A 23,846-nucleotide genomic window follows, 5' to 3' on the forward strand; every position below is an offset into this window, starting at 1 on the left:
TGGCACTCGCTTTCCATGAAGAATCTTGCTGCAGAGCCAAGCCCAATGCCCAGTCGCATATACCTCCTTTGTCGCATGCCACAGAATGGACAGACAGACAGACAGACAGACAGACAGACAGACAGACAGACGGTATGCAAAACATTCTCCGTGACACAAAAGCGAATCGGCATCGGAGGGGGTGCAAAAAATCGCCAACTCAGAAAAAAAATAAACAGAAAAAATTAAGCACTCATGACAAAGCGAAAGTCGGATAATGCCATAACAGCAACAACAGCAACAACAACAATGCGGCAGCGACAGGGAATAACATTATAAAGTATCATGACAACTTTTTTTCATGCAACTGCAACTGTAGTCAGCCGCCGCGCTGACAGTCAAAAAGTTGCCACAGAAAACAATTTTCTGTTGCAATCTTTATATGCACAGTCTCCCCCGCCCCCATCAAAACGAGGGCATAACATAGGGGCGGCGATCACGAAATATTGATTTCGTTTATAAGAATATTTTTGGGTTGAATTTTCTGTAGAAAAAAAAAGAATTCGAACTCCTTTCAATGAAAATTGGTGGATTTTCATGTCGATATGTCGACTTCCATGTGCAGGTATCCATTCGATTGGGCTTTAATATTACAAGCATTATGAGAGTCTTCCTTTTAAATGGCAATGAGAGATCATGATCTCACTTCTTAAGGTACTAGAAATCAGCGTAGTAAAGGGCTGAATTGTTGGTAATGAGGATGGACTCCATGGTCAGGCGGATATCTTCCAGGAGTAGAAATCTGGGCAATGCAACGGATTGAAGAGGGCCGTCAGCATTATGCGATGGTGCCTCAAATACGGAAGGTAAGGCCTTAAAAGGAACTTCGCACGTCGGTTTCCGGACAGCAAGTCCACGAGCAGCTTGTCGATTAATCGCTTTAGCGATAAACCCCTTGAATACGCCTTTTTTTGAGCACATTTATACGGAATGAAGATCAGAATACAATACAAAACGTTTCGAATATACACACAAATTCAGGCTGCAAGTAAATGCAGTTCTAAGGATTGATTTATTATAATTTAGAGCAAATCTGAACCCTCAGGAGTCTATAGAGTATAGTCCTATGTAGTATGCCTATGAAAAATTACTGTTTGTACTTATTCAGATTTCGGCAATAGCTGGAGTCTTCTTTTTGCCCTTTTCACAGTTTTCATTGTGGGGACAGGCGGAGAGACAGGCAGGCAGGCCCATCAGAGTAGAGCTCTCTTCCGCGCTGGTGGGGCGAGGGGGCTGGTGCTCTAACTGATGTATCATTGATAGACGAGAAAGGAACTTGTATTCACACGCTGCCTGGCTGCCTGGCTGCCTGCTTGCCGGCCTGCCTGCCAGTGTGTTGCCACAAAATCAAGCCACATTGATGGAGCGTCAACGGCAATGAAAAACCAAATGAGCCGATGCGACGCTTTGAGCGCTCCTCTCGATTAACACGTTGCGGCAGTCGGCTGTCAATGAGCAGGGTGGGGTGGCGTGGGGAGGATGGTGGGTGATGGTGGAAAAGTAGCTACAGCAGGATGTTTGACCCAGGCAGGTCACGGCATCAAGCTGCCATCGAGACTGACCGGGAGGCAGGGCATCGATTGCGAGAGCTGGAAGCAGAAAAGGAAGTCAAAGGCACTGCTAGGCGATTGGCGATAGTTGCTCGGGGGAAGAGTAGCGGCTGATTGGCATCCTTACTGGGGTAGGGCTGGGTCTGGAGCTTCTATCATCGCTGGGAGATGGGCTTTGAATCCCTTTTGACATTGACAAATAGTGTGCGAAGTGGAATGCAGAATGCAGGCGCCGACACACGCCGACCCCATGCCAGACCCACACCCACCCACGCATGCACACATGCCCCAAGCATGCTGTGGCAAAATGTGTTGGATACTTGCGGGCGCAAATTATTGCCAGAAGGCAGCTGCTCCTGCTGCTGCTCCTGCTGCTGCTCCTGCTGCCGCTCGCCAGTTTGCTAATTAACAAAGCACTTTACAGCTGTCCGCTGCAGCACGAGAGGGGGTGGTGCGCGACATGGCCCCGCAGCTGGAGCAGCAGCAGCAGCAGCAGCAGCAGCAGCAGCAGCGAGTAGCGAACAGCGAACAACGAATGCAATGAGCATACAAAGCCTTTAGGACCATATCTCTCTCTCTCTCTCTCTTTCTCTGGCAGAGCTTAGCCCAAGTCTTGTCCTCACCTTGCGGCTCCTTGCGACTGCCTCCTGTTGCTGCATTAATTAAATTTTATATCGTCGACGTTGCAGCTGCCGCCTGCTGCCGCGTGCTGCTGTTGTTCCCCTTGTGCCTGCTGCTCCCGTTACCCCGTTAGCCCTGTGAAATATGAACACGTGGCGCGGCAGAGCGCGTTGCATAATTTGGGCCACAGCGACAGCGTTTAGAATTTGTCATCAAGTGCTCCTCTGCAATGCCCCAACCCATTAAACACGACTCAAGCCCAAGCTGCCTCTTCGGAGGCGCAGCAGCAATGAAGTGCGCCGCAATTGGAGTTTTGTTAATTTTCTCAGCTTGCATCAGCTCCAATGAGTGGAAAGTTGATGCCTCTTCATAGATGAAGAGCCATTTTCCGATGGATGATGCGGCACAAGGGGCTGGAGACTGGGCCCACTGTTGGAATGGAATTAGAGCGGTATTTTCTTTTCATTACTCAGACTAGTTCAATATAAATCGAATGGCCATATCATATAGCTGCTATTGGAAATATCAATTTTCATTGCTATGCAATAAATAAAGAACAGAAATTATTCTTTTATTGCGTTCTTTGATAGGGCAAATGTTAAGGGGGCATATTTTTGGGTGCAACAATTGAAGCTCATAAAAGTGCACTTAAGTCTCGTGAAAGAGAGAGAACGATAGAGAACGATACAGAGAAGGATGGGGGGATAGTGGCAAGAACAGAAACGAATTTAAATAAAACAAAGTGGAGCGTTAAGCGGTAGAAATCATTTTGTGGTAAAGTAAGCCAAATAAATGTTCAACTAGACAAAACAAGCACACAATAAGATAGAGAGAGAGAGAGAGAGAGAGAGAAAGACAGAAGATTTTCCCTTAATGCCGCCTTGCACAATACATTTAATCATTGGAAATGTTTGCTTCGATATTTGCTTTTACTGTTATGGTAGATACTATTTCCCAGACTTTTCCCAAATGCATGAGTGTGCGTTTGTGTGTGTGTGTCTGTGGCTAATTTCCTTGGCATTTTCCTTGGTTTTTCCTAAAATGCTTTTTCTGTTGTAATTTGTGCGTTCGAAGAAATGCCATTAAGTATTTTCAATTAACAATCTGTTGAGGGCCTACGAGGCATAACCTAGCCTCTCTCTTTATACCTTATTACCCTTTATCCCCCACACACACACAAACACAGACAGACACACATGGAGACACAGACAGGCACAGGCACCGACCTTAACCATTTTCCCTTTTTTTTGTTTGCGCCATGTTTTGTGCCGAAAATTTGCTTAATTAAAATAACAAGAAAGGGCAGGCAACAGAAACAATACACACCCAAAAAACACAGCCCATAGGGCGACACCCGACAACACCCACCTAAGCCGCCACATCTCCAAAGGCAGAAAAACAACCGCAGAGCTACAAGCAAAACTTTGCTTAATGGTTAGTTAAGCGTTTAATTTGCACAAGGCCTTGAATCTCATCACCCACTCACCCACTCACTCACTCACTCACTCGGCAGACGACAGAGCACCACCCCTCTGATGGCTTTTTAAGGGCAGCCGAGCTCAGGAAACCCTCATGGGAGAGGAGGGACAGAGTCGAGCAGAACTCGTTCCCGTTTTGGGGCTTCCTTTTAATAATTTTCTAAAATATATTTTGATGGAACATTTTTACTAGTTTGCGTAAATATTGTTTTACAGTTTGCCAAACTTCTTTTAAGGTATCATTAATCCGTTGAGAGCAGTGTTGTAGCACTCTTCCTATCCCCAAGAAAACATTTATTAGGAAACAGATAATGAAATCCCCATAAGCTGTGTTTAATCTGCAAAGAAAAGATTGCAATAATGTGTTTGGATCAATAAAAAATACCTGAAGTAATAAAGCCAAGGAATGCCTTTGCTAAAATCCTAGTTCATGTACTCGCAGCCACATGAATATCCGCAAGTTGGACAATTCTCATTCCATATTCAGCTAAAGTTCAGGGTAAAGTTGAACGTTGTTTAGATGGCGAGAGCCATGGGGCAGCACTCTGGTCAGGGGGAGGGGAAGGCGAAGGTTAATGGCTTTGCCAGTGCTGCAATGTTGCAAAGAAGATGATAGCTGAAAGAGGGATGGGATGGAGTGGGGTGGGGTGGCGGCCTAAGCCGCTTAGAGTTTGACGCACTAAAATAATTTCAGTGTTAATTTTATTTGAAAATGAAAAACAGACTCTGTCGCTGGCTCTCCAATAAAAGGCGAGTGGAAAAAAAGTTCCGACTAATGCCAATTAGTGGGGAAAATGGGCACGGACAGAGCTGTGTGGAATGGGGGGGAAAGCCGCAAAGCATTTCTAGGATTCTGTGGGAAAGTCAGTGCAAAAATCGAAATGTTTGACAGGCACACTTTGAATTAATTACAGTACTTCGACATTATCTAATTAAATCAATCCATGTAGCTTTTTCGATACGAAATGGCAGGCCAATGATGTTCATGTCAAAGTTAATGAGGAAAATGGCCCCAAAAACCGAGAAAAGCCACGAATGTGGAATGCTCTGCGAAGTAGACTTTGCATTTATATAAAAACAAACGCCAGGGCACTGGAAGCATGGGGGAAAAATACTCGTAGATGTGCAATTGCCAAGGAAACTTTCAAGCCTCAAGCCTCAGCTGTTGGGGGGGTACGGGAGCCATGTTTAAAGAGCAACAAAGATGGCCTCAGCCTCAGCCTCAGTCACTGTCCCGTGCCCCCGCCCCTCGTGTTGGTCGACAAACTTGTGGCAAGTCTCTCATTTGCGGCAGGGGGGGAAACACAAAATTTAACTTTTTAATTAAGGCTCTGGCAATGCTTCTGTTTTTATTTCTTGTTATTCGCTTGCTCTGGTTTTTTTTGTTTTTTTTTTTTTGATCGAGGATTGCGAAAAGTCCAGTTTGTAGACAAAGAAAACAGGGATGTGGAAGGGACAGTGTCTGTGGCAGTGGCAGCTTCAGTGCCGGGAAGCGCAACAGGCGAGCTTGACACAACTGGCCCGCACACACACACACACACACACACACACACAAGGCACACAAAAACACGCGAAAGAAAAACAAAGAAAAAACGAACAGAATAATCATAAAACAAGCAATGGCGTCAGGCTTAGGAAGCCGAAGCTATTGATACTCTCTCAGATCTACAATTCCTTTGGCAGATCAGATTTTCACTCTGTGGTTCTCTGTGCCTTCTTCTCTGACCTTTCGCTTTTATGCTTTCAAGTACCTGCTTAAAACGATAATATCCTTTCGCCGAGGGTATACAAAAGTAGAAACAGCAACGGAGACAGCGACAGTGACAGCGACGACAGGAAAACAACTTCAAAGCGGCGACAGTTTAGCGTCTTTTATGAGTGTGGCTGTAGCTGTGTCTCTGTGTCCCTGTGTGTGTGTGTGTGTTTACATGTGCATGAGTTTGTGTGTGTGTGGTCGCCATCTTGTGGTTTGTCTCTGTGCTCTGAGCTGACAACAAAAGAGACACACTGTGGCAGGCGTTTTGTCTGTGCTTGTCTCCAAAGCTGCCTCCAAAGACACTTAACCTTGTCAGACACTGCCACTGCACTGCCAGGTTCCGGGACTCTCTTTCCGCTGCTGCTCTGCCGATGAATTGGTGTGGAAAATAAGTGAAAATCTTTTTATAAGCAGACTAGAGCAGAGCAGTTGCCTCAAACGGAAAACATTATTGTCATATTTACGTTTTCGTTAGAAAGAAAGAGGGAAAACCCCAGTGCAGAATTTTGCTGGCAACCTGTTCGAAGAACGATAAACACCGAGGCGAACTCTTCTATTAACAAAACATCGACCCAAGCAAACAATAATCTGGTGAGGAGTACATGTTAAAATGTAATGGATGGTGAAATGAAAGTCATGGAAGTACTCTACTCTCTTACGGGATACTCTCTGTCGCAAGAGATTTGATGTTGGAGTTATTGATTGCCAAACTCCCCAAATGTTATGTGTCCAAAGGTGCTGTCTTCCATTAGCATTATAATAGGCTTCCTTGTCGTTTTTCGAATTTTATGCAAGGTTTTTCCCAATTTGCAACTTCGTTGGCTCTTTCCGAGAGAGCGGAAGCCGTTTAAGCAACTGATAAGTGCTTAAAGCCTTGTGTATGGCTGCCCTGTGTCCTGGGTGTCCTGGGTGTCCTGGGTGGTGGTCCTAGGTGTCCTGCTCCTGTTGCTTCAAGATGAAATGAAATACAATCATTAATTCCGTTCTGCCAGTGGCAAAAGTCCAGCTAAGCCTCAACCCTTCACAGCATCAGACGACGATGGCCAGAACTCGAGGATTCTGCCTCGGTCCTTGGGCCTGTGTCCTCTGTCCTCTGTCCTCAGTCTCATGCTGTGGCCGGACTGCAACTTGTGTAGTTGGGTTTCCTGCGGCTGTGGGCGATGGGGGCAGAGGGTCAGCGGGGAGCCTGTTAAAACATTAAATGAGCAACTCATTTACAAACTCAAACAGCGCTCATAAATTCAACTAAATATCATGAACACAATGTAAATTTAAAGTTCAAATCGCATTAATCATTTTTCGCAAAGGGGTTATGCCGACGAGCTGGGCCCTGCTCCCTGCCCTGTCCCTGTCCTCCCCCTTCACGGAAAGGAAGCTCTCGGGTGTCTGGGGACCATGAGAAGCCATTCTTGGGGACAACTTTGCCGCTTCCCACAGTGAGCCAGAGAGCGATGAGACGGCAATGGATTTGATTATGCGTTTGAGAACAAGCTGCATTAAGGCAACGAATGTGGAGTATCCTTCATGGAACCTATCGGTGAAAAGGCCAGAAGCCTTGACTTCTGAAACCATCTTTCACCTTAGCCAAAGATGATTTATCATGCCATTGACAATCGTCTGCCCAGGGTATATGGTGTTTTGCTACCGTTTCTATCTGCTTTCCCATCAGTTGATGAGTTTCGCCTTATCCCAGAGATTATATTCAAGAGTCTGACTACCTCTCAGGCTCTCGCTCTCTCACTCTCTCTCTCGCTTTCTCTGGATAAGTAAAACTTTACTCCCGATGGAAGCGAGATGAAGTTTATTTCGGTTAGTCTTTGGTCTTTAGTTTGCAGTTGAAAGCAAAGTCTGGCATTCAGCTTGCATTAATCATCAACTTGTTTCAACCGCACACATTCCCATTCCCGTTCCCGTTCCCCTTTCCATTCCTATTCGCATTCCTTTTTCGAACTTCGGACTTTTATTGACTGCACCAGCACCAGTACCTGCACCTGTATCTGTATCTGTGTGTGTGTGTGTGTGTGTGTGGGTGTATCTGTGTGACGACTAACGCGCTTCTAATAGACTGCATTCCATTGAGTTCGCTTCGCTGGGTTTTTGGCTGGCTGCTGCCGCCCTGACTCTGGGCTTCGGGCTTTCGGCCTTGGGTCCTCTGACCGTTTATAAATTATCAGGCAACAGCAACTGACTTTTGTATGGTCACTGCGTGTGCCTGCGGCAGCTGGGTGTGGCATACCGCAACTCCCAACCCCCTCCCCCACATGGTCCCTGTTTCCCGTTTCCCCCCCCCTAGTTTTGGTCGCATTAAAACCGCACCAGCTCATAAATGAAACCGCAAAGTCACTTTAAGTGCATGCCACATAAATTCCACTCAACTAAGGGGACGGGACGCTGCACGCCAAAGCTTCTGCTACTGCTGCTGATTCTGCATTGGAAAATGAGGGAAATCAATGGGAAAAACGAAAGTGTTGCCTACTTTTCTGGGCCCCCAACAGCAGCCGCCCTCGCATCAGCGCGCAGCGTAATTCGCATTCCAAATAGTTTTGCTCTTTTGCAAATGTTATTCGAATTCTGTTATGTTTTGTTTTTTTTTTGAATAGAGCCAAAAACTTTAATTTCATTTGGCCAATTTCCATTCTCGCTTTTCCTCTTTCTCTCTTTCTCTGTGTCTTTCTCTCTAATGAAGTGCAAATTACACAAAGCCAAATTGCTTTAATAAAAATGCTAAACAAAAATGGCAGAAAAACAGAGCAACAGAGCCGCCATAGAAAGGGGCAAAAATGAAGGGAAAAAAAACACACAACACAACTTTCATGCATATTCCGGCTGATTTTTTTCCGCTCCACACAGCCACCGCTCCGCTCCGCGCCGTGCCGCGCCGCGCTCCATTGCTGCTCTTTTGTTACAACAAACTCAAACACATTTTCAGTTTGCTTTGAGGGTCCTCTGCCACCCAATGCCACCGCTTACTCTTTGTCGGCGTACCCTTGATCGAGGGCTATAGGGGTTTTGCTTTTGGTTTCCTTCGGAACCACAAGATCGGATAACTTTATGTTCTGATATGTATGTATATTAAAAAGCTGTTGTAGGAACGATCGGTTTCTTCTGGAGCTTCGTTTTTGGATTGCAAATACAAAAAAATATATGTAGTAGTGCCGTAAGGGTATCAAAGCATTCTCTATTCGAGAGGTAGCATTCTCTCTTGTGTTTTCCTGGGTGTGTGCGTATGTATGCGTGTTTCGGTGGAATGCAAATTTTCCATGTGAGTTTACACTGACGTGCGTAAAAGTTATTGTTTCAAATTTTTGCACTTTCTATTGGAGTTCGGGATGAAAATCATCTCCCGGAACCCATAAAAAACCAGTGAAAAACAGCAACGGGTAAAACCTAACCAGCCTGGAAACACCGCCATCAATTTGGAGCAGTTGGAACAAGGAACACCGAGCAGGGCACCAACAGAGCAAAAAAGAAAACAAGAAGGTGGAATATTTTTTGAAAAATGGTTTTCAAACGCAAAGTGCATAAAACGATGCACGAAGTTTGGCGCTGCAAGGGGACAGAGCTGCGGACCCATTGAGTACCGTGTAATGTTCAGATCTAGATGGTTTCGAAGAGGAGGCTTCCCTTCAAGATGATTTTTGTGGGCCTCCCATTTCGAGTATCCCGGGGCAATCAGGTCGGGACTTCTCTATGACTTCTGTAACATTTGCTTAGATATTTATTGTGGAATACCGAATGGCATCTTTCGAGCAATCAAACAGAAACCGAATGGCCGCAAAGCTATGTGCATACTGGGCTTCATTGATAGATCATTTCAAATGCCGACCGAAATGCTACAAACCAAATCATTTGAGCTGCATTTTTTGTGCCCTCCTCCGACGCACCCCCTACACGCACATATCTGCCGCTCAACAACTAACAAAAAAGGACAGCCTCAAAGAGTGAAAAAAATTGATAAATTCTAACACAAGGCCAGCAGCAAAAACTCTTTGAGGTGAGGCGTAAAAAATTGCCCAGCTTGTGAATGCATACTCATGTCCGTATGTACACACATGTATGATTGGGTGTATCTGTGTGTATCTGTGTTGTGAATGTGAATAGTAAAACAAACGCAACATAGAACTACTCGTACAACTGAAACTGGTCTGGAAATTGCTGCCCTTTGTGCTCCAGTCACACAGTTAACCCATCGAAGCCCCCGCCTCCATCCCGAAAAACACCCTCCCGCTTAGACAGGCTAAAACCAGAATCAGAAAACGGAACCGGAACTGCCACGCAGCCAAAAAAAAAAAAAGAATGAGAGAAGAGAAGAGGAAACATAGGCCAAAACAGATGCCAGGGCCAGGGACAGGGACAGGGAGAAACCAAAAAGTGCCCAAAATGCGAGCAATGGATGAAATGTTAAAGGAAACGCTCGTACAGCAAAGCAATGAAAATTGGATTTTATTACAGGAATTTTGATTGGTTGCACTTGCACAATGCGAACGGTCCACAGGCCACCAGGCCACCAGGCCAAGAGCCAAAAGCAGGTCTCAGAGAGTGCAGATTGGCTTGTTCCAGCACTTTTCTTTGTCTCTATCAATCGTTTAAGTGGCCATCCAGAGGAAAATAGGCCAAGCCGAAGAACTCCCCCGTTCGAGCACTTTCAATTTTAATTAGTCACCAACGGGCGGCTCTTAATTAATGACGCAAAAAAGCAACACCACGACTACAACTTGACGAGGCCCCGCCCCAAACTAAATGAATTATAATGCTTGGTCATAAATAATCATAAATATGAATCGAGGGCGCGCAGAGCCGTGCCGCGCGCGGCAAATAAACATGCATTAATATGCGGAGACAGGCGGAGAAATGCAACGTACGGGTACGAGTGTGGCACGAGTATAAAAAGCAGCAACAACTACAGGATAATTAACGACACTTGCCACTCGCGCCGCTTCTGCAGGCAGAAAAAGTTTGATAAATGGCTCTAAAATGCTGGCACTGGGGATGGAATGGGAATGAGAATGTGAATGTGAATGAGAATCGGGCAAAAGGCACGGGGCATAAGACATCAGGCATAAGGGGAGCAGCTGCTGTCTGTCACTTAAATTTAAAGTTCCGAGCTCTGAATTTGTGAGAGCAGGCAGGCGATGTAAAGCCAGATGAGAAATGTTCTTATTTGCTTATTTCACATTTTTGGCAGAAATTCATAAAACAGGGCGGGAGGGCAGCAATAGGATTTTGGGGGCAACACCTCAAGCTGGTGCAAAACAGCAAGAGTTGCAGTACAGAAGGGCTGCTTGGCAGCACACAGGGGAGCAGTGGGGGTATGATTGACTAGAGCACTGCCAGCCTTAAAAAGGCAAACTGCATCCAGTAAAACCTGAATCAATAGCAGCAGCAGCTTGGCATACAGCATCCCTCAAAACTGCTTCCGGTAGCAGACCGCTTTGCTTGAATCTCCAACACCTACCCAACCATCAATTCCAAGTCCTTGTTTGACCAGCACCGACGAGAGGGAAAGAGCCGGGAGAGCGGGTAGTGGGTAGATACAGTGGCAGCCAAATAGACAGACGAGTGCAGTGTTTAATTAATGTACGGATTTTGGGTTTCCTTTTGTGCAATCAGAGTGCAAATCAACTGTCAATAAGACACTGAACAGACGGATATACGATACAGCCACATACACAGAGTACAGCGCTCTGTTCATTTATCTATTTTTGGAAAGTTTTATTTGCACCATTTTCATTTTTGCTGGTTCTTGATTTTCTGTTTTTTGGGTTGCCTGTAATTTTCAGCCATTGCCAAATTTGTTGGTAATTCGATCTACACAAGGCAATTACGATTGACAAACGTGGCCGGTTGCCAGCCAGTTGCCAGTTGCCAACTGCCAGCTGCATATGCTCTGCAGGACAACTTGTGTGCCAGTCGACAGTGCGTATACGCAATATTCGATTGGAAAATGATCATTTGATTGGATGGCAACTGGAAATACAATTATCGAAAGAATTTCATTCAGTACAATTGGTGTAATGTTGCAACTATTTTCACACAATTTCAATGAGCAGTAGGAAAAGTGTCAAATGAGATTATATGTACATACGACATAGACATTATTGGACTTCTTAGGCGAGCATTCGAATCCTCTAGAAATTTTATGCACACCCTCAAGCAAGGTCCTACTACAATAGTATTTTGAGTTTCGTGTGTCCCTTCTCCAAAGTCCTCAAAATTGTCATTTGATTGCCTATGGCTCTCACAATGTCTCATAGTTTCAATCTTCGATCGGCCAACACCATATCGAACATTTTTAAATTGTTTTGGGTGTAGAGACCTCAACAGGGCTTCCATAACGTTCGGCGTCGTTTGTGCTTGTACGGCCACAATGGAATACAGCAAACCACATTTTTTACCACTGAGTTGAGGTGCAGAGTTCTCATAGTTTTTATCAAGGATTAGCCTCGGCTTAAGGGCTCGCACACACTATAGCTGAAAGCGGAGCTGAAATCAAAGCTGAAAGCTCAGCTGATCTGAGAGCTTTTCTCAGGCAGAATCAGCTTGCAGGTGCGTACATTGTCGGCTGATCTGATTGCTGAAAGCTGAAAGCCATAGACTCTCTCTCTCTTTAAACGTTACCAAAATGTTGTCGTCGCGCGTGCGTAAATTGTTGCTGTGCGAAAATGTGCAAATGAAAAAACTATTAAATGAAAGGAAAATACGCAGAGAGATTTGGGTGCACGAAATTTTTCGGATTCGCCCGGTACTTGGGGAATTTCACCATATGTATGAGCAGCTTCGAACGTTCCCAATAAAATTTGCCGAATACGCAAGAATGCAGGTGGAGACCTTTGACTATATTTTAAATAAAATTGAATCGCGAATTCAAAAGCAGCAGACATTCCTTCGAGAACCAATTGGACCCAAAGAAAGACTTTTTGTTACATTGCGGTTCGTAAAGGAAGCTTTTTTATTTTTATTGTTTATTTTTCGTTATGTGCATGTATATATACATATATGTATGTGTGTTTGTATGCAATTAGATGTATGTATGTGTAATTAGACTATGTATTAAGGTATAATGTATGAAAAGTGTGTAAGGTGTGTAACATAAAAATAATAACAAAAATAAATAATAAAAAATAATAATAAATAAAGAAAGAAAGAAATGACTAACAAAATATATAAATTATGAAAATAAATAAAATTAATCTTCCTCCAAATATTTGAGGACGACATTTTGAATGTCTGTCCTCATCCGTAGTTTTTGGCTTGCTGACAGGGAGCTCGGCAGCAAAGGTATTAAACTTTTGAAAAATAATAAATCGTCTGAGTCTTTGTTATTTGTATTATTTTCAATGTCCATTTCCAAGAGTTTTAATTTTTTATGTTCGATTTCTATTAGTTCGTTGTCCATGTCTTTTTGTCGTTTGTTATGTCGTTTGGACGGTCCTGGCTTTTCGATGTCATCTTTTGTCAAGGCAATTTCAGTGTCGTACAGTTCAGCACTATATGGCATTGATGTGTCGTCCATTAGTTCGATGTATGTGCCTCCTATATTTCCGTCAGTTTCTCCACCGAAATCATCCCTCAAAAAGTGCATTAAATTAAAATATTTAAATTTGGAAACGTGAGGCTCTGCTGCTGCTGCTCCTGATGCGAGTCTTGGCACATTTCGCTGGGCCTTGCGGTATTCGTCTTTTAAATACTTAAACTTTTTTTTGCACTGCTTCGCTGAAAATAAAAATATGAAATGTTTCAGATATTTGTCGACTGGTATTTCGATGAGAGCACTTGCATTCAGCTTTCGAATAGCGGAAAGCACTTTGCGGAAAATAATTCCAGAAACATGCTCAGCGGTTTGGGAAGAATTAAATTCGACTCACATGATCCCACCAGACTGTACAGAGTACAAAAAAAATCGCGCATGACTTTTACGAAAAGTCAAGATTTCCCAATTGCATTGGGGCTATTGATGGCAAACATTGCCGAATAAAATGCCCAAAAAATTCTGGCTCGGATTATTTTAATTATAAAAATCTTTTCTCAATTGTTCTTCAAGGCGTTGCCGATTCTAACTGTAAATTTATTTTTATTGAGTTGGGGTTTAAAGGTAGCCAAAGTGATGGAGGAATATTTGCTGCATCAAGATTACAGCAGGCCATCATTCGAAATGAATTGGACATTCCTACGGAAGAAGTATTGCCAAATTCAGATATAAAAGCTCCCTTTGTTTTTATTGGAGATGAAGCATATCCGTTAACTAAATATCTAATGAGGCCCTACCCAAGACGTTCATTAACTGAACCACGATCTGTTTTTAATGAAAGACTTTCCTCTGCCCGGCGTTGTGTCGAATGCGCATTTGGCATTTTAACAGAAAAGTGGCGCTTGATGAAAAGAGAAATAGATGTCACTCCAAAAACGGCCATTATTTTAATAAAAGCAATGTGCCTTCTACACAATATAATAATTGATGTTGAAAACATTTACGATTATTTTTATACTTTTGAGGGCAAGACTTCAACTTACAACTCAAACAAAGACCTTTCCAAAAACAATAATAGGTCAAAAAATGAAGCTAAAGAGATTAGGGAATCATTATTGTCATTTTTCCTAAATAAAACATAAATCTCATGTTATTATTATTATTTTGTATAATTTTTATTATTATTATTAATCACACTTCTATTTCACACTATTATTGTAAGCTTTACTTTACAAAAATGTATCATATATATCATATATAATATCATACGTAAATAAAAAGAACTCAAATACATTTTGCCCTACTGTCTATTCTTCTTTTCTTCTTGCTCATCTTTTTATACTCAAAATGAGTATTGGGGTATATTAGATTTGTGGTAAAAGTGGATGTGTGTAACGTCCAGAAGGAATCGTTTCCGACCCCATAAAGTATATATATTCTTGATCAGCATTAATAGCCGAGTCGATTGAGCCCTGTCTGTCTGTCCGTCTGTCCGTCCGTCCGTCCGTCCGTCCGTCTGTCCGTCCCCTTCAGCGCCTAGTGCTCAAAGACTATAAGAGCTAGAGCAACGATGTCTTGGATCCAGACTTCTGTGATATGTCACTGCTACAAAAATATTTCAAAACTTCGCCCCGCCCACTTCCGCCCCCACAAAGAACGAAAATCTGTGGCATCCACAATTTTAAAGATATGAGAAAACCAAAAACGTAGAATTGTAGAGAATGTCCATATCTTTAAGACTGCGGAATCTGAATTGGATCGTATTATTATTATAGCCAGCATCAAGAAAACAATTTCATTTTTTCTCGCCCTGTCTCTCTCTAACACACACGTAGCATAGGCGGCTTTGCTTAGAGTAAAACATTAGCGCCTAGATCTCAGAGACTACAAAAGCTAGAGCAACCAAATTTGGTATCCACACTCCTAATATATCGGACCGAGACGAGTTTGTTTCAAAATTTCGCCACACCTCCTTCCGCCCCCGCAAAGGACGAAAATCTGGGGATATTCAAAAATCTCAGAGACTATTAAAGCTAGAGTAACCAAATTTGGTATCCGCACTCCTGTTAGATTTTACTATAAAACGTGTATCTTAAAATTTCGCCCCACCCCCTTCCGCCCACACAAAGGACGAAAATCTGTTGCATCCACAATATTGCACATTCGAGAAAACTAAAAACGCAGAATCATAGATAATGACCATATCTATCAGATTGCTGAATCTGGATCAGACCAGATCATTTTTATAGCCAATAGGAACAAATCAATTTGCAGTGGCTACGCAGCGCCCGACGTCACGCTCAGACTGATTTTCTGTCTCTCTCGCACGCACTCTTTGTCGTGTCGTTTAATATTAGCGGCGTCTGCCGGAGGAGAGCCATACTGACTTAGTATCGGGTATAACTGTAGAGTTGCGGTGTCCGCAGCAACTCACAACGTTCCCCCTCGTTCTACCCTCAATTAGACGTTTGCATGCATATGTACATACATATACATACATATGTATGTACATATGCATATACATACATATGTATGTACATATGCATATACATACATATGTATGTACATGCAGATAAATGCACATAAAAAAGGTCAATAATAAAACTTACCTGGTTTTCCCAATTTATTTGCGATCGCCTGCCAGGTTTTTTCGAAAATCAAACGATTCGAATAATTTGTATCACGCTTGTTCCATAAGACCGGGTTCACCGCAATTTCACTCAATAACATTTCACAGTCCATTTTCGTTCAGTACTGAAATCAGCAATCAGCTTGCTGAAAAAACAAACATGCTTGATCGATCAAACTAAGCTGAGCTGATTTTAGAAAGCTTTTTCAGCTTTCAGCTCAGTTCAGTCTGCAATGTGCGCACTTGCACCGGTGCAGTGTGTTTGTTTTTTCAGAGCTTATAAATCAGCTATCAGCTCTGCTTTCAGCTCCGCTTTCAGCTATAGTGTGCGCGAGCCCTAAGTGAACAAAAAATGCTTAAATATTGCAGAGAAATTCACAATTCGCAAATGCAGACGCAGATTCTTTAAATTTTGACAGGAGTCATTTGACAGATGCCAGCTAACAGAAGCAGGAAGTGGAATATTCTAAAAAGTCACGGAATCAATTCAACATCGATTGTGATTCTGATAAACTTTCTTTCGCATCTCGTGGGATAAATACTTATGCAAACTGTTCAATTCTGCCTTGCCTCTGTGCATTATAAAACGCCAGTTAGCCTTGTTCTTTTTCTGTCTTTGAATGTCTTTGAATGTGGACTGTTAGTTGTAGCCATCTTGCAAGAGGGGGAATATGGAACCAGGCTTAAAGAATCGGAAGCTTAGCTCAATATCTTCTTTGTGTACGCGGGCAGGAATCGCTGCGCAGTGGACACTTGTTCTGTTCAAAGTGAAGACCCTGAACGGAGCCGCCCTGGCGAAATGGAGCTGATCAGAAGAGCTGACCTGCATAAAGGAGGAGCCCCCAAAGGCTTTGCAACTGGTAGTCTGGGTGTCGAGTCTCGCTTTCCATGCAGCGTTTTGTAAATTCCTGTGGCCGTGAAGAGACGGGAATGAGGAACGAGGATGGAAATTGGGGTGTCATCATTTTAGGTTTCATTTTGTGCTTGTCTGTGACGGAAGGACATCGATAATTATCGTACAAAATGTGTCCTGGAGGGCCGAATGCCGATGACGACACGGCATCCGCAATGGGCCTGTGGCCAAAGCTCTTTTGATTTCTCTTTCTTGTCCTACCGCCTCCCCGCTGTCCCACTGTCCCACTGCCTCTCATTCCCCCTCTCTGTCCCTCTTGTGTGTGAAAAACAAGAAAATTTACAACACACACTTAGAAGCACACGCAGACGGACACGAGTTCGAGTCTGCCCCCCCACGTACGTGGGGGGGGCTGGGGCTGCATACATGTGCATAAATTCATTGTCACGACGACAACGACGACGACAGCAGCATCAAATGAATGAATGAATGTGCCCCGTTCTGGTCTCCCTGCTGTCTGTGTCCTGTGCCTGTGCCTGTGCCGTGCCCCGTTTGTGGGGCAGGTCCTGTGTCTTGCGTGCTGGCCTCTAACATGTGTAGCCTGCTTTTAGGCTAAAAGCCCAGCACATCCTCCTCTGGACTCAACCACTGGGCCTTCTTCTCTCTGGAGCTGGCATAAATCTTGGGGACTTTTGTTTGATCGAACGCAAAAATAATGGCGCTTTGTTGTCCTGCCCACGTCCTGAGTGCCTCTCTTCATCTCTTGTTCTCTCTGTCTCTGCTCTGTGCCGTGTCCTCTGTGTACTGTGTGTGTGTGTGCGCCTGCCTTCATAAATTTCAGCCAGACCAAGAGAAATCAGCAGGAAAATTGACCTTTTAGCTCGCACTTCGTGCTCGGTCTGTAGTCCCCGCCTCGGATGCTGCTAATGATACAAAGCGACAGTCTATCCCCACTCTGTATCTGTGTATCCGTGTATCTGTGTATCTCTATCTGTATGTATCTGCTTTCTTGTGCGAATAAGTGCATGAAGTGTTCAAGAGCACAGATGATTGAATGACTAACCGTCTGCCTTCACCTAAGATTAGGGTATTTCAGATGCTAGGGCTGTCTGTCAGATGATGGAATTTCGGTGGTCTAATGAATCGTAGTGTATCCATCATAAGAGCGAGAGGAAAACAGCTAATTCGACTTGATAAAGTCTATAAATTCTGGGTTCGTCATGAAACCACATCGACACCAAACCAAATTGAATACCAAATCATATGATATCCCTCTTAAATCGATTCAGGAAAGTTCCGAGTGCCATCAATTATATTACAGCCGTTCCTTGTAGCCCAATATAAGTCCCCGTAGCAGGTCTCCTAGCAGGAGACCTACTCTGCCACTTAATTGCCAAAAGTTTGCTGCTACTTCTCCTATCTTTGCAGCCACCTCTCTGCCGCCTCTCCGCCACTTTATGCCCCCTTCCGTAGCCATATAACCCTTTGAAATGAGCGCTTTCTTACTTCCATTTTGAGTTTTGATGGGTGCTGCAGACGCGACACTTTTTATGGCTCTCGCACATTAGGCATTCGTCATTAAAGTTTATATCTACCCCCAGGCGGCCACCCTCGTTTTCATCTCTCTCCATCTGTCACACACACACAGATACACACTTATGCGGAGACATATAGAAAATGAAAATGACAATGATGGCTGGAGCGTAATGACAACAATTAGGCTAAAAAATGTTTGTTCAAGCAATGGGAAGAGCTACAGCCAGAGTGGAGCTGTGGAACATCTTTGAAAATCTAAATACGAGTTTGTATCTGTGCGTATGCATCTGTTCTGTGAGTGTATGCGTGTGTCTCTGATGAAGCATGTCCAGCATGTTCTTTTCTTGTTTATGGGTCTTATTGTGTGTTTGTGTGTGCACTTTGAACAAATTCAAATTGGAAAAATCCTCTTGCTGCACTTATCACACAGACACGCAGCAGAGGCAGAAAGCCTCCGGTCTGTGCCTTCCAGCTGAAAGCAGAGCACAGCACGTAAGGCACAACCGGCATTCCCATAACCATATTGTACGTACAATCGACAGACTGGAGACCGATGGTGTCTCTGTCTCACATCTTAATTGCTTCGGCCTGTTCTCTCTGCTCCATATGGCTCTGCACTCGGCCTCCCTCTGACTTTGGTCCAACAAGAAGCAACAAGCAATATGAAATACATAAAATGCATTTTTTTGACATTTTTATTACCTGTGCGATTTCTTGGCCCATAACTTGAGGCACAATGCCCAAAAATAAATCAATTGGCAAAAGTTAAATGCGGCCGAGAGCCCTTTAACACGCTTTCAATAAGGGAATGTCCGGAGCCGGCTCTGCAGCTTGGAGCTGGCCGGCTAATTGATTGTCAATGCCAATGCTATCGAATATTGTTCAAGCTACCATTCGTTTATCGAATGACCAAAATGGTTTGCATTTGAGAAAGTGTATGGTAGAATGAATAGCTCTTTGGCAGATGGGATTGTTGCTTTGAATATTCATGAATTACTTGAACACCATCTTGATAGTTTGTGTTTTACATATCATTAAATGCGTTTAAAAAATACATCTAACCACAATCGATCGGTCATTTAGCTTATTCTACCATTAGGTAACTTCCTTCTTCAGTCACAAAGCTATTTTACTCGCTTTTGGCTCGGCTTCCGCGGCCTTCAGAACCTCAGAGCTCATTAACCAGCAAAAGTAAAAAGTTTTAAGCAGAAATATTGCATCGAAGACAACAGAAGGGATGAAGACAGTCGAACAGAAAGTTGGCGAAAGGATGAGTGACTGATGGAATGAATGAATGGCAAATAGCTTTTGGCTCATCATCTCTGTCCGAGGCGAAGTGAAGGGGGGAATGAAGTGCAAATTAATCAACTATGAAATTAATTATCCCTTTGATGCGAAATGCCATCATTCTCCCGTCTCTCCTTGGCACAAATCAGCGATTGTTGATTGACCAAAGGGGTAGCCCATAGGGGCGCCACGATGGAGGTTGGTTTTGGCAGTGGCTGGGATTGCGATTGTGTGAGTAACGAACGCAATGAAAAATTCTAATGTCTAATATCCAGCCGATTGGTGGGATATTTTGTGGTTGCGTTTCCTGTCAGCCGCACCCGATCCAGTCCTGTCCAACTGTCCATCGGCTGTCACTTCAGGGCATTTCTGCCATTTATTTCGCATTCGTTATGTTTGCCTTTTCCGTTTCCCCTCTCTCCCTCTTTCCATCTATCTCTCTCTCATTTCATTGTTCCTGTTTTGTTATTTTTGCGGCTTGCTTAACACAATTAATTAGTTAATGTCCAATGCTTTGGTGTTAAATTTATTGCTATTTGTGCTCTTCCATTTGATGAGCATTGGCCGCAGCCCCAACTGTTGTTCCCCAGCGGATTACAGGGAACTTTGGGTCGGTTATGCGCACTAAAGAATATACTAGATAGCCGGATATAAAAAGCGAATATTCAATAAACAGAATCAAAAGAATGCAGCATCAAATATTCATCAAACGTCCGTAAGACATGCAGACACCTTAATCAGTACAAAAAGGCACTGGTAAAAGAAAAGACTTGCATTCGTTTATAATGGGGAGTTAAAGAAAAGGTCGTTCGACACTGCGTATACGTAATATTGCACTAACTGTGAGAAGTGTTTCTTTTTGAAGAAATTCCAATGATTGACGCCAAATTATCGGCACGCTAAAAAATGTAAGCCCTCATTACGTATACGCAATTAGCGAATGCCAAGAAAGAATGTTCTATAGGCTGCCCTTTGGGCCTTTTTGACATTATTTGTACATGTCTCTTTCTTTGCTTCTTTTCTGCCCCATTCTCTTTTGATGGGTATCAACTGGTTGGTAGCTTTCCCCCGCACCTAACCCATGCCCGCCAGTTGTTGTAATTGCTACTAATTACTGCCACAGCGATTGCCGATAGATGCCCATCTCTTGCTCACTCTGCCATCGGCATTGTGCTCGACTTATGCAAATTTGTCTGCTCCTCCCTCTCTTTCTCTCTCTATCTCTTTCTCTCTCTGTCTGTCTGTGTCTCTGGCACTTCCTTGCCCCACTCACTGTGCCACTCTGAGGCGGCTCTTGTATATAATTTACATAAACATCTAATTGCTGGTTGCCATTGCTGCTGCTGTTGCTGCTGGCATCGATGTTGCCTTTGCTGTTGTTGGTGTTGCTTTTGCTGTAATCATGCTTAATTGTTTTCGCTGGGGCATTTCATGTTCAATGCTCATGATTGAAAGTTTTGTGCTGTGGCGGTTTTCGTTGGCAGTAGACCGCCAACCGCTAAGCCCACACTTTCCGCAATCGTACTCCTCCAGCTCCACCTCCACTTCCACCTACACTCCTACCAGCAACCACGTACTCTGACAGGCCTCTGCCTCTCAGTTGCGGCACTTGAAGTGCCTTTAAGTGCTTAATGACACGTTTGCATTACTCAATTTGAGTGGGTCTTCGAGTCGATGCGCAAAGTATTTCACGAATTCAATGAAGCCAACTGTCTCGAATTAGGGCCCAGCGAAGGGCTTTGTATTTGTGCGTGGATGTGTGTGTATCTGTGTGTGTCATCCTGTTGCAGCTTTTGTTGTCCCGTCGATAAGAGCGAATTATACGGAATACTTGGAGGGGCTGGCGCTGGCGCTGGCCAACAAAGGTCCATATCTCTTAGACACAATGCCTGACAATTACTTTGGCATACAGTCTCGAGGACTAGGGCAAACGCTCTCGGCTTGAATCAGCAAACCAGCAAATCAGTTAATTGAAATCAAGCGCAACGGGCATTTCCCCTTCAATGCTTATGAAATATATTTAATAATTAAGCTTGAAGTTTGAAGGAAAAGGACTTGAGGGTAGAGTTCAAGGCAAAAACTATACAACAGCAAAACGAAACGCCATGGCAATCAATGAGCATCAGTAGGCCAAGCCTTGGAAGAGGCTCACGGGAATTTCATAACTCTAAAAATTGTACACTCGAACACTTGAAATTTATATACTACTTAATTTAAAAAAAACACAAATATTTTTCGCCAGAATGTTGGAAGATAAGCTCATCGTCTGCTCCACAGCCTTGTTTACGTACATGCATATCTATGGAATCGTAAAGTCGAGATCAGCGATTAATGCTGAGCCGGAAAAAAAACAGGAGGACCAGGAGCAGCAGCAAATACAGCAAGTGCCCCAAAAGCACCCTCTGAAGGGGCCCGAGGAGATAGTCGAAGAGCAGCCACACGATCAGCTGGAAGGGGAGCAAATGACTCAACTATACTCAACTCTTCGCCAGAATTTGGTTCCAATGGCAATTGGACTCACTGCTGTCTGTGTTCTTAAAACAATAATCAAGTGAGTTTTCTCTTTTAATAAGGACACTTGATCTTGATACTGTTACTGATACACATTCATTTTCTTTCAGCTAACTGTCGGCCTATGGAATGCTGAAAAATGGTATCTCGCCTCTGTCTCCTTTTGTCAAAATAAATAGTTAGTTAGCCCTGTTCTACCTATTTCTCTATCTGCAAAATTGCTCTGAATGTGGACTCAAAAACACATACTTTTCCACATTTGGAGCAATCTTGTGGGAGGGGGAATAGGGAACTAGGCTCAAAGAAAGAGAACTCCCAAGCGTTTTTGGTCTTTTATTTTCTAGCAGAAACAGGCTTGACACGTCACCGAAAGGAGGAGTAGCTTTTTGTTTTGTATTTTGTTGTAACATTCAATCTTAATCAAAAGGTTTTCCATATTTCATGGACAGTCGTGTGCCTTTGGATAGCCTCTCATATTGAGAGTATCACCTTTGATACCATCTCAGCAGATCAATGAATCAGTGAACACCAAATATAAGGGTAAGATACCTTCAAATATACCGATGGACATATACTATCTTCTCTGTGTTCTTGGAAGTATTGAACCCGTGTTGGAAATTCCAACCCGTACGCGCTGTAAGGAACTGGCGAATGGTTAAACTTTGATTATTTACAATTTGAAACAAATTAAAAATCGTCATGGCTCCAAACAATGGCCCACAAAAGGCTCATCTCCATAAATGCAAATATAATATGTGCCTGTCCACTGCAAGCCCATCTTATTGTCGTGTGGGTTGCCTTCCATGCCACACAGCACAGAGGAGCATGCGAGTACGAGTATTTGCATACCTCACTTTTTGCCATTTTCGTCAGCCATTGACAGGTGGGAGAGGGGAAGGGGGACAGGTGGCGAATAGTGGCCATAGATCAGTGCCAGATGCAGTCGCATTTGATATTTACCTTTTAATATTATTAATTTTATGATTAAAGCCAGCATCTGGGGAGAGCATTTCTCGTGTGCATCCTGGCAGCCATGCAGCCGTGCAGCCGTGCATCCTGCCATCCTTTGGCAAAACGAGCTGTCAGCCCATCTAGATACATATATGTACATATACATATGCATAGTACTCGTATATACTCGTGATGTATGAGTGAGTGTGCACACTCCTCTGACATTAATGCACTGAAGCTGATGCCTGGCACTCGCAAATGAAGTTCTTGTGGATTGTGCAAAATGAAGTCCAAACTTGTGCGCTATTTTTGCCTTTGACAGCAGCTGCAGAGGCGGCTGCTGTTGCTCGTTGGCTGGAATGCAATGAGGCATGATCTGGCCTCCTCCTCCGGCTGTCATGCAAAATACCTCTGCTTACACAAATAAAATCAAGAAATATGAGCGAGCAAATGAAGCGAGCTGAATGAGCATCCACATCCACATCCACGGCCCCAGCACCAGCCACACAGCAGCAAACAGAAGCAAGAGAAACAACAGCAGCAAAGTAAATGAAAATGAAATCGACCGCCATCCAACGGGAGCCCCAACCACGTAATCAATGTACCCTTTGTCGAGGGGATCGGGAACTAATGCCACAATCTTACATACCCAGTGGCTGCCTTCTGCCTTCCCTTTGTTTAGGAGGACGCATTTGACGCATTGTTCGAGTGAGAGGCATGCAGGATCTATTTTTGGATATGCAACATAGCCTCCTCCGTCTAAGTCGCAAATTCCATTTGGATATGTCCATAGATTACGCAAGGATCCAGCGCAGAGAAGAAGCTCTTTCCTACCCTATAACTCGGCACGGCTCGAAATTCTCGGTAGTAATAGACCAGTAACAAGTTCTCAAAGTCGCTGCTGTTCATCTCTATGATGATGGGTCTGTTAGGGTATCTAAGATCTCGGTACCCGTAGCCATTTGAATACTCTTGTTACTATTGATGCTGTGGCTGCTGTTGCAAGACTGCTAGCGGCCGACGCGTGTGGCCTGTAAAAAGGCTGCCATTTATAGAACTAGCGACGGGTGGCCCAAAACTAGCGCACACGTGGAAACCGAACAAAAGCTCCTGTCACCTCCGGCAACAGCAGCAGCAGCAGCAGCTTCAGCGGGAAGCGGCTTGCTC

At 43.8% G+C, this 23,846-nt stretch overlaps 1 protein-coding gene and 1 long non-coding RNA gene across 2 annotated transcripts; both read left to right on the plus strand.

The window, feature by feature from the left end:
• The first annotated feature begins 11,897 nt into the window (after nt 1-11,897).
• LOC117193468 lies at nt 11,898-13,330 on the plus strand. The gene is made up of 2 exons (XR_004474599.1): nt 11,898-12,374; nt 13,186-13,330. It is a non-coding gene; the product is annotated as an uncharacterized LOC117193468 (long non-coding RNA).
• An 8,021-nt stretch (nt 13,331-21,351) lies between these two features.
• On the plus strand, nt 21,352-22,040 carry LOC108152006. Its single transcript, XM_017280983.2, has 2 exons — nt 21,352-21,768; nt 21,839-22,040. Exons 1-2 carry the CDS (start codon nt 21,461-21,463, stop codon nt 21,840-21,842), a joined length of 312 nt encoding a protein of 103 aa, XP_017136472.1. The 5' UTR covers nt 21,352-21,460; the 3' UTR covers nt 21,843-22,040.
• Nucleotides 22,041-23,846: the final 1,806 nt, after the last annotated feature.

This window comes from Drosophila miranda, chromosome XL (assembly GCF_003369915.1).
Source record: "Drosophila miranda strain MSH22 chromosome XL, D.miranda_PacBio2.1, whole genome shotgun sequence".
NCBI classification, from domain to species: Eukaryota; Metazoa; Arthropoda; class Insecta; order Diptera; family Drosophilidae; genus Drosophila; species Drosophila miranda.

Excerpts from the sequence above, each read along its gene's own strand:
- LOC108152006 (XM_017280983.2), top strand. The coding sequence starts at position 21,461 with ATGTTGGAAGATAAGCTCATCGTCTGCTCCACAGCCTTGTTTACGTAC.